General features: G+C 44.7%; 1 protein-coding gene across 1 annotated transcript in view; it reads left to right on the top strand.

The window, feature by feature from the left end:
• LOC124545956 (glucose dehydrogenase [FAD, quinone]-like) overlaps positions 1-13,524 on the top strand; it is a 114,274-nt gene extending 100,750 nt beyond the window's left edge. Inside the window, exons 8-9 of the mRNA XM_047124919.1 lie at positions 4,392-4,575; positions 11,758-13,524. Coding sequence (XP_046980875.1) covers positions 4,392-4,575; positions 11,758-12,300 — 727 coding nt within the window. The 3' untranslated portion in view covers positions 12,301-13,524. The remainder of the gene's footprint in view (positions 1-4,391; positions 4,576-11,757) is intronic.
• Positions 13,525-20,031: the final 6,507 nt, after the last annotated feature.

The raw sequence follows: 20,031 nt of genomic DNA, 5'->3' as shown, positions 1-20,031 counted from the left end.
ACGCGTTCATAAGGACTGGTGTACCGCTCGTATCCACGTAACACTATGTAGGAGAAGTGGTGGTAGAAGATACTCATCGGCACGAACCAAAGACAAGTGTTGCAACTTCATCGGTTTCAAATCAGACAGCAACTACTGGTCTCAGTGCTGGTCCATCTCAAACTGTTTCCGAGCGACACGGCGAAGCGAATTGCATTCAAAGGGCATTTGGAGTCAGGTACTTCGGCAAAGGTAATCAGTCACTGTATCTACAAAGCTGTACGTCTTCAACGGGCCAGACACAGAAAAAGCGTAGGAGGTGACTGGAAGCATGTAGCGTGTTCAGAAGAGTCGTGACGTTACCTCTGTCCAAATGATGTAAGACGTCGAATGGACCAACAGGTTGTTCTGTCACATTATGGAAGTGTTTTCGTACCACGATTTGGGCGTACTCATTCATGTTACCGAGATCATGAAACAGAATGTCAGCTTCAGCATTCGTGGGGACTGTTTCCTTTTCTTTTACAAATTCATGATGAGTGTCTTGTGAAGACTGGGCTGGACGAAAACGTTCCCGGTTTGAAAAACATTGAGGAATCTCATCGCATCTCGACTGGCCCGCTGAATCACTGTCTCTTAATTCAACATAAAAGGTATGGGACTGTTAGAAACAACGAGTTAAACGTGGTGTTCAGCATTTGGGAGCTCTGTGGTATCCCATGATTAATCAGCGGCTCCCGCTGGATGAGCAGTACCTGAAGAAACGTATGGACTTACTTCCTTGCCGAAGTAAGGCCATTATCGGGAGCAGAGACGGAGTTACACGGTATCCGTGTAACTTCAGCTGCGGATGATTAATTTGTTGTGCTTAGTAACTGTGTTGGGAAATCGTAAGTGGAAAAAGACAAAGAAAAAATTGAGTCACGAGTAGAGGTTTGCACTGATAGGCTAATGATATTGCGACTGGCCGTGGTAATTGGGAAATACGGTTCTGAGTTCCAGCCAGGCACACAGTTTGATTGGACACTACTTATTTTTATAGAAATAGCTCAGGGCCTGCTACTTCGCTCGCGTAGACCGTATGGTGTGCACAGACCTTTTTATTTTTCTTTAATGGTGTTTTTATGGTGCTCACAAATTGCAACATCTTGTAGGCTATTGTTAATCCTGCGTTTTTATTTCTTGTTGAGATATTTCATTAGAAATCCGCTAAAATTTTTATTTCTTACCAAGAAATGGATTACCGATTCTCATGCTGTTAGTTACATCTGATGTTTTAATATAACGAAATGTTTTGTTAAAAATTTTTATCCCGTACTTCACTCCCTAAGGGGTTGAATTTCCAAAAACATTCAAACAAGTTTTTTTTTATTTGCAACAGAGAAGTAAAATACCAGTTATCATAGACGTAGTTTTAAGATGCTTTAGTCGTCCTCTGATAATGATTTTTTTTCCAAACAAACTGCCGATCTATAATAATCCGTTAGTGCTGGAATTTCTGAAAATGCTGAAACATTGAGCCGTAGTTGTGTCCGGCTCTTCGGAAAGCGCGCCAGGCGGAGTGCTTTCGCTTCGCGTCTAGTGTTTGCGGTGGCGCTTTCGGTTTGGCGCGCTGTTTGGATCTCTACCGCCCTCTGGCGGGAGATGGAGCAAGTGTACGGTCGAGTGACGATCGAGGGGTACGTAGTGGGCGGTGACCGAGAGAGGAGGTGGCGTGAGCGGGGCCCTGCTGCTGGGGGGGGGGGGGGGGTGTCGTCAACTGCTCGCCACGTGCTTTGGCCGACCTCTCGGCTGTCAGGGGCTGAGTCTGCCTTACCCGCATTTACGTGCTGCAGGAGGTCAGCGCGTGGGACCGTATGTCTTCTTATCGGCCGTTGAAACCACTGGCAGCGGTTGCCTCTGACGAGCATTTGGAAGTGCAACGTGCTCCCGGCGCTGTGGTGGAGTGTGAGAAGTTGAGTACTGTTTTTATGTGACATTCACACCTTGATTGGGTGATTTAGGGTTGGTGTCGTCTGTCTGTGGTTCAAAGCCTGTAGAGGCACCGCCCTTGCTACATCTTCTGGTTTTGGGTAACACGGGAAGATGGTGGCTTCTAATTAAGTTTTCGGGCTGATCTGCTGTGGCCCTGTAGACCACCATTAACTATTCCGGCTATTGTGATCTGGGCCCCTTTAGACGTGTCAGAGCTAAAGAAAACTTTTTGGGAACTGCCTTTAATGTGAAGGTTTGTGTGTTGGCTTATTCACATTTGTCTTGTAACTAACATGTTTTATTATTTCCGCCGGCCGTTCGGGCCAAGCGGTTCTAGGCGCTTCAGTCCGGAACCGCGCGACTGCTACGGTCGCATGTTCGAATCCTCCCTCGGGGATGGACGTGTGTGATGTCCTTAGGTTAGTTAGGTTTAAGTAGTTCTAAGTTTTAGGGGATTGATGAACTCAGGTGTTAAGTCCCATAGTGCTCAGAGCCATTTGAACCATTTTTTATTACTTCTCACTAAAAAAAATTTTTGTAGTTCTGCCTTCAAAATTCCCTGAACACAGACATATTGTCAAATAGCTTTTTAGCTCCTATTTCACCCCCTTATGAGTGAAAATTCGAACAATCCCTTCTTAAATGAAGCCTACGGTGTAGCATCAACACCCTCCCCAAATTTAAAAGTCTCTATCCTTAGCGGCTTGGGCTTGGCGACGAAGAGTCAGTCAGTAAGTCAGTCAATGCATTGCCCTTTACATAGAGAGACTTAAAGCTTGTGAGTCGTCATATTTTCATATATACGCTGCCTGACAAAAAAGTGAAGCACCGATAAAGCATGGTACAACGGCCATGTAACTTTGTACACGTGCACAGCATCGGTGGATAGTTAAAGGATTAGAGTTGCAATTCTCTCTGAGAGGTGGAGCGGCCAGCAGAAGGCATTAATGTTTTCCGTATTTAATGTGGTTCCCAGAATTGATAGATAGGTCGTACAATGGACGTGAACAGTGTCAGACGTTGAGAACTGCTGTGAAGGACACGAAGATGCCGCGTACTCTTGTTGGACAGCGCTATCGGCACCTGACACAGTTTGAAAGGGGTCTGTCTGATTGTGGACGTCCTCCACGTAGCCGAATCTTGCAATATCCATATTTGTACGGCTTTTCGATGTGACAGTGGTCCCATGTTGGGCTGTGTTGGAACGTGAAGACGGGCCCACTCGTCACCACAGTTCTGCTCGACCACGCCTGCCCACCACAAGGGAGGGTCAGCGGGAACACCGCGACGCCTCCACACCCGCCAAGAAGTAGCGGGCTCCCTGCAACGTTCCGTCTTAAACCGCACCACTGCTCGCGGACTGGCAGCAGCCGGGCTACGGAATTACCGCCCCACGTGTAGGCTGCTGTTAACACCGCAAGCTAAACGGCTTTGTTCGGAGTGTTGACCTGCACGACCTGCTGACGAATGGCGTCACTCTGTGTCCGGGGACGAATCGCGGTTCTGCCGGTGCCTCGGATGACTGTCGTCAGCGTGTACTACAGTGACCTGGGCAGAGGCGCGGCGCTGTCTCTCCTGGCATAATGGTGTGGGGAAACACCTGGTATCACTTCAGGTCGCGCCTGGCCGTGACTGAGGGAGCTCTGATAGCACGACAGCTGCTCCTGTGTCCCTGTGTGTTACCCGTCAGGCCACAGTATCGTCGGGCCATCGTTCAGCAGGACAAGGGAAAAATGGAAATGATCGTACGGCATTGTTGGCCGGGAGCCCCATTCGGGGATGTTCGGCCGCCGTATCGGAAGTCCTTTGTAGGTGACGCCACGCCGGCGACTTGCGAGTCGATAAAAATGACGGAGGAGGACACACAACACCCAGTCACTGCCGGGAATCGAACCCGGGCCCCGTGCGTGGTAGGCGGTAACGCTACCGCTACGCCACGGAGGCGGACAACAGGACAATGTTTGTCGACAAACAGTACGTGTGTCTATGAAATGTGTTGTGCGGCAGCTCGGATGTCAGTTCCATCTCCAGGATATCGAGAACCAGTTACAACAGTTTTGTGAGACAGCGTGCCTCGGCAGATGGTACAACGGCTTTACGATACCCTCTCTCCGACCCAGTCAACGCATCGAGGCCAAGGATGATGCCACAACGTACTCACGAGTGCGTTTATACTGCCAAGCTGTTCGTAAATTTGACTTTTATTTTGTAATCACTGAATTAACATGAAGTGCGCTTTCAAAGCGTGAAATTTCATTTCGTTTCCTCCTCCCCTTCTGGGAGTTTCACTTTTTTTTTTCAGGCGGTGTAGTAACATTTGACCATTTTCAAAACTAGAAAAGCGAAACAAATATTAATCTTCATCGGTCAAGATGAAAGATGTTGTGAACTATCTGTAGTGACAGGTGACAGCAGCGTGCCTCCGCTCTTGCCGGCAGGTACGGCCGGCCGGACGTGGAGCTGCTGTACGCGTCGGGGTCGCTCAACTCTGACGGCGGCGGCGCCCTGCGGAAGGGCTTCGGCATCAGCGACGACTTCTACGAGCGCATGTACCGCTCCGTCGACAACAGGGACTCCTGGACCATCTGGCCGCTGCTCATGCACCCGCGCAGCCGAGGACGGGTACGTGCACGGCGCGTGGCGCGAGGTACAAGCCGTCTCCTGACACTGTAGCGTCACTCTCCTCTTCTGGAGGCACTTCGTTTTTCCATACACCTCTGTACACGAAACCCTATGTGACGTTTCCTTTCTACTTACACCATGCTGCGACGAAGGTGACGTAACAGGGAACATTGTATATATTTATAACGATTGTTCCCCTTTAGGAGAGCGATTGAACTTGAATTCAAAATTTCATCTTCGGATGTTTTTCTTCTTTGCTTCCCAAAATCTCCTCATCCTCTCAGAATGCTCCCTCTTCCGTTCCTCTGTCCATTTTTTACCTGGCTAACGCGATGTCCTTTCCCCAAACTTCACACTTGTGATTTTATGCCGGCACTCGGTGCGATCTTCGAGATTGTTTATGTTGATGTGCTGTAGATCCCTCTGGACTTCTTTCAGCCATTGTGTGTCACATTTACTCCTTGTTATAATATTGAATAATTTCTTTGCTGTTCTGGAGTCTACCATCCTGTAGATATGTGTATAAAATTTGGCTCGGCGCTTTCTGATTTCATCTCTTACTATGTTAATCTTTCTATAGAGTTCGTTTTGTGGTCTCTTCATCCAAATGCCATTTTTGTTGATTGGACCGTAAATCTTCCTGAGAATTTTTCTTTCCTGCTTTTCTATTTCCTTAATGTTTGAATGACCATCAATCACCATTGTTTCACCTGCATAGATTGCTTCTGGAAGAATCACTGTTGTATAGTGCCTTAATTTTGCGTCTGTCGAAATGCACTTCTTGTTGTAATGCGTCCATGTTAGCTTGTAGGCCTTCTGGAGCTTAGTGATTCTTTGTTCATTCGCAATTTGGTTTAATCCTGAGGACTGTATAGTTTCACCGAGGTATTTAAAATGGCAGACTTGTGCAATTTTACCATATTTTGTTATTAAAGGGGATTTATTTTCTGGCTGCCTTTCCATATATTAGGTTTTTTCATAAGATATCTGTAATCCCGTTTTTCCACTGCGTGAATCGCATCTTTTCTGTTATTGGTGATAATTGCAATATCGTCAGCGAAAGCAAGGCACTTGACTTTAATTCCGTTCTCTTTCTTGATACCAATTTGGATACCCTATACGTGATTATATATATATATATATATATATATATATATATATATATATATATAATGTGTGTGTGTGTGTGTGTGTGTGTGTGTGTGTGTGTGTGTGTGTGTGTAAATTACCGAACTATCAGTTTAATAAGTTACGGTTGCAAAATACTAGCGCGAATTCTTTACAGACGAATGGAAAAACTGATAGAAGCCGACCTCGGGGAAGATCAGTTTGGATTCCGTAGAAAAGTTGGAACACGTGAGGCAATACTGACCCTACCACTTATCTTAGAAAGTAGATTAAGGAAAGGCAAACCTACGTTTCCAGCATTAGTAGACTTAGAGAAAGTTTTTGACAATATTGACTGGAATACTCTCTTTCAAATACTAAAGGTGGCAGGGGTAAAATACAGGGAGCGAAAGACTATTTACAATTTGTACAGAAACCAGATGGCAGTTATAAGAGTCGAGGGGCATGAAAGGGAAGCAGTGGTTGGGAAGGGAGTGAGACAGGGTTGTAGCCTATCCCCGATGTTATTCAATCTGTATATTGTGCAAGCAATAAAGGAAACAAATTAAAAGTTCGGAGTAGGTATTAAAATCCATGGAGAAGAAATAAAAACTTTGAGGTTCGCCAATGACACTGTAATTCTGTCAGAGACAGCAAAGGACTTGGAAGAGCAGTTGAACGGAATGGAGAGTGTCTTGAAGGGAGGTTATAAGATGAACATCAACAAAAGCAAAACGAGGATAATGGAATGTAGTCGAATTAAGTCGGTTGATGTTGAGGGTATTAGATTAGGAAATGAGACACTTAAAGTAGTAAAGGAGTTTTGCTATTTGGGGAGCAAAATAACTGATGATGGTCGAAGTAGAGAGGATATAAAATGTAGACTGGCAATGGCAAGGAAAGCCTTTCTGAAGAAGGAAAATTTGTTAACATCGAGTATTGATTTAAATGTCAGGAAGTCGTTTCTGAAAGTATTTGTATGGAGTGTAGCCATGTATGGAAGTGAAACGTGGGCGATAAATAGTTTGGACAAGAGGAGAATAGAAGCTTTCGAAATGTGGTGGTACAGAAGAATGTGGAAGATTAGGTGGGTAGATCACATAACTAATCAGGAGGTATTGAACAGAATTGGGGAGAAGAGAAATTTGTGGCGCAACTTGACTACAAGAAGGGAGCTGTTCGTAGGACATGTTCTGAGCATCAAGCGATCACCAACTTAGTATTGGAGGGCAGCGTGGAGGGTAAAAATCGTAGAGGGAGACCAAGAGATCAATACAACAAGCAGATTCAGGATGATGTAGGTTGCAGTAGGTACTGGGAGATGAAGAAGCTTGCACAGGATAGAGTAGCATGGAGAGCTGCATCAAAGCAGTCTCAGGACTGAAGACGACAACAACTCTTGTAACACTACTAGTTCTTGATTGCTGAAACTGTTCTTTGGATTAAGCAAGCAGCGTAAAATTAGTTTTTGAGGTTTCCCAACGGCTTCTTTTAGTCGCACAGTATAAGACAATCACCTCTTCGTCTTACGAATTACTCTCCAGTTTAGTTTCTGTTATGTCATGTTCCGTAGATCATTTTCACGATTATTTTATCGGTCAAATGATCAAAGATTTTTGTTGCTGGATAATGTACTCCTGTTTCAGCAACTGACAGCTTCAGTAGCGGATAGGAAAGGTCATTTTTTCCTCCACTGTTGTACGTATGAACATCACTGTTCTTCGCGAATTGATATGGATTATTTATAACGAATTTCATTAGCGGATATATGTACTCTGATGGTGCAGTTAAAATACCTAACTCCTTGAAAAGGTGCCTACATGACGTCCCTGGGTGAACACCACTAGTTATTCTCACTGCGCTCTTCTGTGCAATCGGTGCTGCATGTCTAAGTGATGAGTTACCCCAGAAAACTATTCCACAAGACATTATTGAGTGGAAATATGCAAAGTACGTTAGGAGGCTGATCTGTTTATTACCAAGACTAGCGATTATACGAAGAGCGGAAGAAACTGAACTTAATTATTTGAGAAGCTCAGTACTATGCTTCTTCTAGTTCAAGTTGTCATCAATGTGAACACCCAAAAATATGGAGAAATCTACCCTGTTAACTGAGCCCTGTTCATATGCTACATCAATTGTCGGTATGGCTCCATTCTGTGTACAGATTTGGACATAATGAGTTTTTTTTTCAAAATTAAGGGAGAGTCCATTTTCTGAGAACCACTAAAACTGGACACAGTGAGACGCACCTTTCGTCTGTCCTCGGAACTTCAGTGGCGTCGCGCGACATTACACAGGCGGCGGGGACCAGAATCCACGCACTCGTGGCGATGTAACGTTCCGCCGATTAATCGGAAAACCTGGATGACTTCTTCCCACTGCTGCACAAGTAGTATCAGTCTAAATAAGGGCTGCCAGCCACGGTTTGATCCACGAGGAAGGCGACAGAAAGGGCATCCCACCAACCTCTACTCCAACGCTACCAAATCCGACAATTAGCGTACCGACCAATTGAAGATACGGGATAAAAGCCAGCAAAGAGGAGTTCCCCAACAGCCACATCGGCAGAAGATATTAAAGAAACACAACCAGCCACTGCAACACTTCGATGACAAACAGTTTACCTGCACTGAATACTATTACTTCAAATCAGCTAACTGCCTCATTCCGGGTTAGGCTTACTGCAGCCACGCGATAAAATTCGGGCGCAGTCTTATAAAAATAAACGAGCCGTGTGACAATACTACAAATTACTGAGTCGCCAAACGACCTCGGATGATTTTCAAAATTACCACCTACGCTTTAGGTTACCCAGCTTCATCGGAAGCGGGATGTTTTTCTGCAAATAAATCTTGTCAACCCCGGTAATTTCCTTGACGGCCTCAAAAGTTAAACAGTTTTTTTGGGGTTTGGATTACCATCACGGCGAAGAACTATTGCCGCGAGACAATTATGGGCCAACACTAAGTCTCGAAATAAAATGATTTTCAGGATTTTGCTTCTATTGTAGATCTTTGCTTGTAGCATACGAGTCACCGACGAAGCCAAAGTAGAATTTTCACGTCCAAATCAAAGTGATAAACATATTGTGAGCACACGAAAGAAGGAGCCTTGAATCTCCTTTGGATTTAGTGTCTCTCATCCGACTGCTTGACGCCATTAGTTCCTGCAGGATCCCAAATTCTTCTTCTTCTTTTTGTTCTTCTTCGCACTGTAGCAACATCTACTATCTTCTGTAACCGACGAATATACACTATTTTGGCCTCCCCTTTATACTTGTATCGTGTCCAGCACTGAAAAATTTTTTATTCCTTGTTGATTCTGTATATTACCCCTCCCGTCCCCTCAGTCTCTGCAATTGTTTTTACTACATTTCTCGTTCATTTTCTCTGTACATGGTTCGCATATCTACTCATCTTATGTTTGAAATATATTCTGACCACTAAGGAGGAACAGGAGAATTCAGTATTCTTCGCGGACCTGGAATCCTGACAAGTGTTATCAGCACCAAAACAGGGAGATGGGGTGGGAAGGAGAGAGAAAGAGAGAAAGAAATAAAGAAATAAAGAAAGGAAGAAAGAAAGAAAGAGGGAATGTCAAAAAGCAGTTGCGAGAACTGTGATCCGTTTGTAGACGGAGCGTGAGCAGTCGCGAAATTCTGTGAGCTAAGTTCCTCTCTGCGAGTCAAGAAATTTTGATGTCTACCGTACGTACGTCTCGTGATGACAGCGGGTCTGGAGTGCTCAATGCTCGACAGCACGGTCATCAGCACCCTTGCTGGGTGGCAGCGTGCAGATGTCGTGGGAGGCTGTTTGTACTGTCTCTGTCCCCAGTTGCTTACCAGCTGTATGAAACCGGAATTTGGTTGCAATAATTAAAACTGTGTTGTTTGAAACTGATAAACAATATTTTATTCAAAATAATCTCCATTGCTATTTATACATTTCACCCACCTCTCCTTCAGGCTATGAATGCCACGCCAAAAAAACAGTTCTTTTGAAGCGAACCAGTCAGGGAGCCATTTTCGTACATTTTCATAAGAACTGAAGCTTTGTTCAACGAGAGCGTGTCGCAGTGACGCAAATAGATGATACTCGGACTGAGCCAAGTCTGGAGAATAATCCGCATGCCCTAGCCTTTCCCAGCTGAACGCCTCGACCGTTTCACTGACCCGTTTTGCGTGTGTGATGGGGCTTTATCAAGGAGTAATATGATTGTGTGGGTGGTTTGCCTGGATTCATCCACGATTTACGATGCTGAGGATTCTCAAAACATAATCATTTCTCATCACCTTTCACTATTCGATTGAAAAATGACCTCCTTTTGTATCTGGCGAGCACCATTTCACAAGTGGTCTTTCGATTTGCTTGCTGTCTTTCATTCAGTTCATGCGGAACCCATTCTCCCACTTTCTGTACCTTTGCCATAACTTCCAACCGTCACATGCAATTGCTCCGCGAGTTTCTGTTAAGTTTGAGTATCATCTTCATCCAATAAGGCTTGCAATTCGTTCTTTTAACTTTTTCGGTAATTTCCCGCGCTCGTCGTTTCTCACGCCAAAATCATCAATTTTGAATTTTTTGAACCACTCCAAACACACTGTTTTCCCGAGAGCATGTTCGCCGAAAGCTTCGACAAGCATTCGATGCGATTCTGCAGCAGTTTTCTTCAAATGATTACAGAAAACCAAAGCTGCCCGCAGATCTTCGTTCGTAGGCACAAAACTCGACACGTTTACGGGTTTCAAACAAATACCGATGTACGGAACGTGTGTTACTGTGCGTCAGCCGTTACAGGAGGCAGATGGCGCTGCAGACGCGGTCTCACGGGCCCTACACTGACGGCTAGCACCGTCTATAGGGAAATTCCCGTTTCATACTTCTACACCTGGTATAATGCATTAAAACCCATACACCAATTCTGAAGATGACCTTTATGAAACACTAAACCATGGCATTTAAGGTCGACCAATAACAATTCTGAACTGCTCGGTCGACCTATGCACCCCGAAGTCGTAGAGCAGCTTTACTCATTACTTTAGGGGTGAGGCCAGACATTTCACAGAATTATGAAACTCTTGTTACGCTGGAGTCGGCGTCGATGAGGATGGTGAACACGTCGCTACTCAAACAGAGTTGCCGTTATGTCAGCATAGAAGACAAAATACATCTCGCGTAATGACTAGTAGACTAGAAGTAAAGAATTTGGGCGAACATAGTGCAGTAGCGACAAACTTCTTACCCACATAGTACTGCCCTATGTTACAGGAATACGACGGAGGCTTGTGGAGCACGGTTATTACGAGACCGAAAGTTTTGCGGCGGCATCCATACAATTATGTCAGTACTGCAGCAGCGCCTCGACGCGCTCCTACACAGATGGAGCGCTGGACGTGACCAGCGAAACAAACACTGGTTGCAGTTACTTCTGTAAAATATCTGCGAGTATGCGTGCGGAACGATTTGAAGTGGAATGATCATATAAAATTAATTGTTGGTAAGGCAGGTACCAGGTTGAGATTCATTGGAAGAGTCCTTAGAAAATGTAGTCCATCAACAAAGGAGGTGGCTTACAAAACACTCGTTCGACCTATACTTGAGTATTGGTCATCAGTGTGGGATCCGTACCAGATCGGTCTGACGGAGGAGATAGAGAAGATCCAAAGAAGAGCGGCGCGTTTCGTCACAGGGTTATTTGGTAACCGTGACAGCGTTACGGAGATGTTTAGCAAACTCAAGTGGTAGACTCTGCAAGAGAGGCGCTCTGCATCGCGGTGTAGCTTGCTGTTCAGGTTTCGAGAGGGTGCGTTTCTGGATGAGGTATCGAATATATTGCTTCCCCCTACTTATACCTCCCGAGGAGATTACGAGTGTAAAATTAGAGAGATTCGAGCGCGCACGGAGGCTTTCCGGCAGTCGTTCTTCCCGCGAACCACACGCGACTGGAACAGGAAAGGGAGGTAATGACAGTGGCACGTAAAGTGCCCTCCGCCACACACCGTTGGGTGGCTTGCGGAGTATCAATGTAGATGTAGATGTAGGACGGTGTTGTGACGTGCACGCGTGCCGGCAGGTGCGGCTGCGCACGGCGAACCCGCTGCACTGGCCGCTGTTCGAGGCGAACTTCTTCTCGGACGAGCGCGACCTGCGCGTGCTGGTGGCGGGCATCAGGGAGGCGGTGCGCATCGCCGGCCGGCCGCCGCTGCAGAGGTTCGGGTCGCGGCTGCACGCCACGCCGGTGCCCGGCTGCGAGCACCTCGGGGGCGGCGGGGGCGGCGGCGGCGGCGAGCAGCCGGACGAGTACTGGGAGTGCGCGGCGCGCCGGCTGTCGGGCACGCTGCACCACCAGTCGGGCACCTGCAAGATGGGCCCCGCCAGCGACGCCGCCGCCGTCGTCGACGCGCGCCTGCGCGTGCGCGGCGTCGCGGCGCTGCGCGTCGCCGACGCCTCCGTCATGCCCACCGTGCCCACGGCGCACACCAACGCGCCCACCTACATGATCGGCGAGAAGGCCGCCGACATGGTCAAGCAGGACTGGGGCGCCGTCCCGGCCATCCCGGCCCCGGACACCACGTCTGCCCAGCCGGAGACGGCGGCGCGGGCCCGGCAGCCCTAGGCGGCCCGCCTCCCGTACTACACCCGTCAGCACTCGATCTTTGTCATTCTCGGCACTTCAGAAATACAGCATAAGATAGCCGTGAAGAGAGATCGAAACTGCATTAAAGGACGAGACTCAAACTTATACTGACGACAGGCGACACAGAATTCGATATTTTTATGTAAGGAATCAGTGTCGAAAATTAATACTTAGATCCATTATCAAATGTAAGCGCTAGCCACGCAAAGTGTAAATATATACACGATCTCTTTCGGGCCCCTAGCTGTTCAGTTCCAAATGTAGAAACACACAAGTACCTAAAATACTGACAGATCTTCATTGGTCGGCAGGAAACAAGTCCAATTTTGGCAGTTTAACACGACTCACTTACATCCCTCAACATGAAGGCTATTTACATTTGTGCATCTTCAGGCCAAACACGAAAAAATAATCCCCCTTAAAATAATCAAAATAGACTTATATGCTTTTTATTAATAAAGGAAATGAATTTCCTCTATTTAGTCCGTGATCACTGTGAATATTTTATAGTTGTAAATCTGTCTAGATCGCGTATTAAAATTTTTTTAATTACGACTTTTCGGTTACTTCCATCATCATCAAATATCTGCAATTAAGATGAAAGGAAAATGAAAGGAGACAGGCGTTTGTGACCCAACAACGAGCTAACAACAGATAATAAATTAAAACGGCAGAAATATTTTTAAAGTACACTCCTCAAAAAGCTTAGAACTTGAAAAGTAAGGTTCTGCGTCAGTACTGAAAATTATACCTAATTGGGGCGAGCCGGCCTCGGTGGTCTAGCGGTTCTAGGCGCGCAGTCCGGAACCGCGCGACTGCTACTGTCGCAGGTTCGAATCCTACCTCGGGCATGGATGTGTGTGATGTTAGGTTAGTTAGGTTTAAGTAGTTCTAAGTTCTAGGGGACTGATGACCACAGTAGTTAAGTCTCATAGTGCTCAGAGCCATTTGAACCATTTTTAATTGGGGCGACAACTAGCAACTTGCTTCAAAAAATTTTGCACAGAGGTAAGTTTTAGTCGACGGGTGGCGCTAGTCTTGCTGACGTCCTCCTCAAATTTTGTCTCATTTTATTCTTTATACATATTTTTGTCTCTTCATACATATAAAAATGAAGATATCTTTAAAATATAAACATTCAAAGTGAAATTATAAAACGAGTGTAACACCATGCTCGTCAAATTACCTATTAGATGCCACTAATTAGCCAATGTGGAGTTTTCCAAACTAACAACAAGTATTCGTTAAATTTCCTACCTAGCAACATCTATGTAACAGTAGCATGAACTTTACTGTTAAATATAATTATTACAAAAACGTGATGTAGCGATTACAAAAGTGGTAGGCCTACTTGCTGTTATAATTACGCGCGCCCCATAAACAGAAAACTGTGACATGTGAATTAAAATGTAGTCAAACAGTACATTACATACGTAAACTTATAAAACAAATTATAATGAATAGAACAATCTACTTTATGTAATACATATACGAGTGTTGGAACCTAAATAGTGCCAACTATTTATTCACAACCGATACAAAAGAGTTACATGTTTGCACCTGTTACTGTCCTTCAGTCACCAGCGTTGTGTAGATCCCGTTGCCAGCGATGTGGAAGGCGTAGTATGCCGTTAGCAGAGCCTGTTCTGTTGATGGTGCGAATGGAGCGGTCTACTGCATGTCCAATCTCTGGAACAGTTCTGAAGCGAATGCCACGAAGTGGTGCCTTCGTCTTCGGAATCAAATCAAAGTCACAAGTACTTAAGTCCGGGGAGTATGGTGGATGGTACAGTACTCCCCAGTCCCATCGACAAAACAGAGCAGTCACAGATTGCGCTGTATGCGCCCCCGTATTGTCGTCCAAATTATGGGAGGGTTGCGCAGAAAGTGTCGCCGCTTCTTTCACAAAGGTGGTCGCAGGTGATGCTCCAAAAACCAACAGTAATACTGTGCACTGACGGTGACATTCGCTTCAGAACTGTTTCAGAGATTCGACAGGCAGTAGACCGCTCCATTCGCACCATCAACGGAACAGGTTCTCCTAACGGTATATTACGCCCCTTCCACATCGCTGGCAACGGGTTCTACACAACGCTGGTGACTACTTTGAAAGACAGTAACAGGTGCAAACATGTACTCTTTTGTATCGGTTGTGAATAAATAGCTGCCACTATGTAAGTTGCAACCCCAGTATTTCATCATCGCCGATCGCATGGGAATGGTTGTGCCCCACGGCCGTGATGAAACACGGGACAGAAAGGAGGTCAGCATCTGTCGTAATATTTTTTTTTTTTTTTTTTACTGCGTTGCGGATCTAGACTTCAACTGACAGTGCAGCTAACATCACTGCTATAAACATGAATAATACAAGAATGAGACATAGAAACAGCACATCTATCAAACGCAATGTCACAGTTTTACACAATTAGAATTCCACAAGTAGTCATGCAGACTGAATGTAATTATAACGACACGCACTCCAATTTATCTCAGGCACGTACAAGCGTTATTCCATACGTAATACTGAGGTTCACGCTGCCGTTATACGGGTATTACTGTGTACCACATTTCGTGAATACTTTTCGCTAGCTCGCTTTGCAAATCTGCTTATTGGGTTGCCTATCTGTAGGTGCGAACTCGCTCCATGCGGCAACGCGGAGCAGTGGATTAATAGCGAAATGCGAAGACAGCACAACCTACATACGGAATCTGTAAATATGAGAATTCTGCAAACTATTAGCAGGCTACTATCAGTGTGTCATCGATACGAAGCAACAACATACAGAAAATTCTCGTTCGTTCTTCAATAACCTATCGTGGAGCACATACGCCCTAATGTTGCTGAAAGGGCTACTATGCTGTATTGGGTTCGCTTAGCAGGGCGGTATTAATCTTATCAGTTATCACTATTTCAAATACTTTCGGAACTATTGTGTGGCATTCTGTCGCAAGACAAACACGCCATGCAAAGAACTAATGCAGTTATTAAAAAAACGAATCAAAACTGTTTGCAACGATGAACAGGACAGAAGGCACGAGCAAACTCATTTCCGATTCGTTGTTGCTGTGGCAGCTCTCTTGTGAACACCTAGCTGTGAATCACTTTCTTATTCTGACAGAGGAATAGTACTGTGGTTTGAAGGGCAAACGTTACATGTCTCACTGCCAAGTGCTGTAAGTGGGCCAGTATCTATAGTCCAGGCTGTAGCGTCCGCGCCAGCTGATAACCCGACAAGCCGCTACGACTTCCAGTGCGCGCGTAGTATACCGCACCATAGTAATTGCCACACAGTTTGTAAGTCGCACACCGTGCTCGATGTCAGATTTTGCGAACAGCAACTAGTAGAACTCTCACTCGACGCAGGTCCTGTGCGCACACGGCTCTCTCCTGTTTGCTGAGAAAACGTTCATGCTTCCAGGAGGCGCCATTCTTTCTACTGTGCAAGTCCTTTCAGAGAAGCCCCATGCCATCCTGCTCGTAGATCGGACGTCATCCTTATCGACAATGTTTCTCCTCAGTCATGGATTAATAGAGCATCACAAATGGAAAGAAAAATATACTGCTCATTCGGAAATTGCTCCACAAATACGAGTGCCAATATGAGAGTATACAATTACTTTGGTTCAAAGGCCAATCAGACGTCACACGAATGAAATAAGACTCTTACCGGAGAAACAGAGAGTGGCACAAGGTCGCGCTTATTATACGACATAACCTCAAAATGAGCTTGTCTCTATCTCCAAGAAGAACACTGTACAGGAATAGAAAGAAACCTGGCGACACTTTGCAAAAATACAACTTCATATCCCTCGAAACCACGGCTCTCTCGGGCCATATTATCTAAACGCGATACGTTTACAGTAGCTCCTATCAGGGTAGGACACAAATGTTGACCGCCACAACTGCACGTGACGAAAAAATTGGTATCTAAATTCCGTGAAGCGCGCCCAGATGAACTTTCGAACATTAACCATGTGATACTGGGGTGTTCAAGACACTGAAGTCAACAAAGCATACTTTGACAAAGTAGGAATGTCTCTACTCACGTTCAACGTTTTCCTAGGTGGTTTTTTCTAGGATGGAGGTATCCAGTTCTCAGTTGTATGAAGATCACCGACGGAAGAAGAAACATCTGCAGTTTCATTCCAATCAGCGTGTTACTTACAAGGACCCCTTGTTTCACGTTGCCTCTACATCTCGATTACGGACCGATTACGGACATAGGAAGAGTGAATATCTTTATTTTAAAACAGCTATGTAAACTATATTAGCCAAAGCAAAAATGTTTAAATACATTTTGTCATGGCTGAATTACGTCACAATAAAGCCAAATAAACAAAAAGTTTGTTTTTTATACTATATATATGTATCAATTGAGAATAATACTACATGTCGTCCTTACTAACGTGAATGAACAATTGAATACCGAGGACTATACCCACACCCATAACGTGAATGTAACAGGAGCCAATTTCTTGCTTTAATTCTGTCTAATTACTTGTAGTATTTTATTCTTTTATTAATGATGACCAAATTAAGGCATCTACATCTGCCCCATATAATTTAACTGTACATTTTTATTCTTAAAATTTGAACTGACATTTATTCTGCAATGGAAGAGCTGTTTAAATTCTGATAGCTTCACTGGTCATTACAACATAAAGTCATACAACGATTAGCATTACGACAGTAGAGGTCTCAATTTTTACGATTTAACAAATACGCTAACAGAATATGTAGGAGCGAAGAACGCTAGAGGTAAAGACAAGGTAAAGCTGTGCTCAATGCAAGTCTTACTCCAATATCTTAATTTACTTACCCAGTCTGTTATAGGCAGGATCTACAAATCTGAGGAAGATCAAACACCGAAGCTGTAGATTTTAATAGCCAGTCACCTTTTTTGCTTCAGCCTCATTAGTATTAAGTGATGACAAATTTTGTCGACCCTTTTTTTTAACACATTTTACCGGAAGCTGTGGCTGATATTTATTTATGGTCCACTTTTGATCTTATGCATCTAGCCTGAAGCGACGAGTTAAAATTTGTACCAAGGCCGGGTCTCCTGCTTACCGGACAGGTACGTTAGCCACTACACCACCCTGGCACAGTGGTTCGCACAGCTGCACGGATTACCCTGGCACGCCTCTCCCGTCCAACCAAATTCTCACTGCCGCCCCAGTCTACTTTTAAATCCCTCCTTAGACACGAACAGGATTGCCAAAGCCCTCCATGTTCTGGAATACCGCCTCAGCACCGAATGTAGACGCGGGATGAAGCCCGAAACCCAGGTGCAAGTACTTATACAAATGGAACGATTATTTAAGAGAGTTTACTTATCTCATATAGATATGATTTTATGAGTATAGAGGGAAGTGGCGAGTGGAAATTTGCACCAAGACTGGGAGTCCAAGGGGGAATTTAAAAGTAGACTGAGGCGGCAGCGAGGATTTGAATCGATGAGGGAGGCATGCCAGGGAAATCCGTGGAGTAGCAGGAGACCCGGGTTCGATTCACGGCCTTGGTACACATTTTCATTCGCCGCTTCAGTCTGTATACATAAAACCATATCTGAATGAGACCACTAACCTCTGAGATTGTGTCATTTCACTTTTCATCTTATTTTATCCGAAGATGACTAGCTTACTGCCGTAGTCAGTCATTAAATGACAATCTGTCACCTGGATGAACTAGAGGAGAAGAGAATTTTTATACGAAGCACGCAGTTCTCCGATACGACAAATACGTTGCGGTTCCCAAGTTCTATAAAATTTGGGAAATTGTAGGAAGCAATGTGTTTTTTGAAACCAGGAACACTGGCACAAAACGCCGTAAGTGTCGTTTAACATTAACGTTACTTACGATTCCACCTGCATTACAAACAAAAGCAATCGTTTCAAAGATTAAGAATGCTCACCACGCCTGAATTAATAAAAATGCGTTACTCATTATGTCTCGCTTTTAAAAGCAACGTAGCCAAACGATTCTGAAGCTAAGCTTTCGCACGAGTCAGTTTTTTTTTTTTTTTTTTTTTGTTTGCTGTAAAATATCATTTGACTGAGCTGATCAAAATGCTTAAGGAAAGGGTACTATAATGTCCTTAATAGCCTGGGAAGCAAACATACGCGCACAACTAATCACTCCTTATTTCATGTTATTGACAAATCCTTACTTCACAGCCGAATGGAACAACACACAGGACGGTTGTGATTATCGCGTTGGCGGTGTGTGGGGGGGCAGCGTCGTATATCGCAGCTCGGCAGCGTAGAAGAAATAGAGGACAGTAGGACAGTACGACGGAAAATGAACAAAAATGAAGTTTCCCTTGAGTAGTGCTGCTGCCACTACTTCACCTACATATTGTGATTGGCGGAGGGTACATTGTGCACAGACGCCGTTTCCCTCCTTCCCTGTTCCTGTCACGAATGGTGCGCATGAGCAAGCTCACCGTGTGAGCTTGGATCTCTGTAACTTTGCCTTCACACTCTTTTCGCGAGACAGACGTAGAAGGAAGCAACAAGTTGATTGGTCCTTCTCCGAAAATACGATCACGGAGTTTCAACAGCAGGCTTCATAGTGACCGACAACTTGGCTTCGGTGGACAACGGAGAAAAATAACTTTGGCGATTTCTTTTTACGGGCGCAGCTGAGTAACACACAGGAAGTTAAACTCACCTCTAAGACATGGCGCACAAAAACTAAATCTGCTACGCCGCTAACCAACTCTACTGAACGCAGACAGCTTGCTACTTACTGTTGGATCCTCGTCGCTACGACTGTCTTTTGCCACTCAAGCCGACTGACATCAGACCATCAAAACGCCTGATGACAACTTATTCTACTGCCGAAACATGCAGCCTGATAAACACGACGATACGGCCGTTCTCATAAGAACTCCTTCACCTTTTTATACTTCATCTGTAATTACTGACTTTTAATGACCTTTATTTACGGTACGCAAAACGATAGGAAACTGGAAAATTACGAAGAGACTTACTTTATCCATATCCAGCATTCACATAGGATGTCCTGCGTTTACAGAAGCTCCCCAGATATCCTTACTAAGTGAAATGCAACTTTAACCGCGAGACATAACTAAGCAATATTGCACTACAATACACATTCTCAATAGAAAATACCGCGATAGAAAACTATTTTTTAAAGTGACCGAGAGATATTGAATGCCCCTTTGTGGAGTGCTTTTCATTTTCATTTCCTTCCGCAAGATGTATGGCACTCACATATAGAACTTCATTTTCGACTTGCACCTCATCTATCAGCAATGTACAGTAATTTTCGTAATGATATTATACGTCTGAGGAATAGCTAACTAAACTGCAATATTTTGTTTGGAATTCATTTATTTTTCTCTCTTCTTCAAATTTTATCTGTTTAACGTAGTACACCGTATCTCCAGTTGAGAGTGTGAAGCTAGGAGTAAGCAACTCCTTTATGTACTCGTTACATTCTGTCCATGTTCATGTTCAACATTTACAGGTTTCAGTACTTGAGTACATTTCTAACTTCCCTGCACAGTTTTTTTGGTAAGACCAACGAGCTATTTCAGCTACAGCAAACATAAAACTTGTACAAGCAGGTTTATTGAATAACGCCAACCAGCGCACCCGCTGCAGTTTGTCTATTTTTAGTTCAAAGCTCAAGACGTGCATCAAACTTTGCGTCCATGCGTAAGTGTCAACTACATTTAACTC

This window comes from Schistocerca americana, chromosome 8 (genome assembly GCF_021461395.2).
Source record: "Schistocerca americana isolate TAMUIC-IGC-003095 chromosome 8, iqSchAmer2.1, whole genome shotgun sequence".
In the NCBI taxonomy this organism is placed as follows: Eukaryota; Metazoa; Arthropoda; class Insecta; order Orthoptera; family Acrididae; genus Schistocerca; species Schistocerca americana.
Note: the sequence above shows the minus strand (reverse complement) of the source record. Positions and strands in the feature narration are given on the sequence as shown.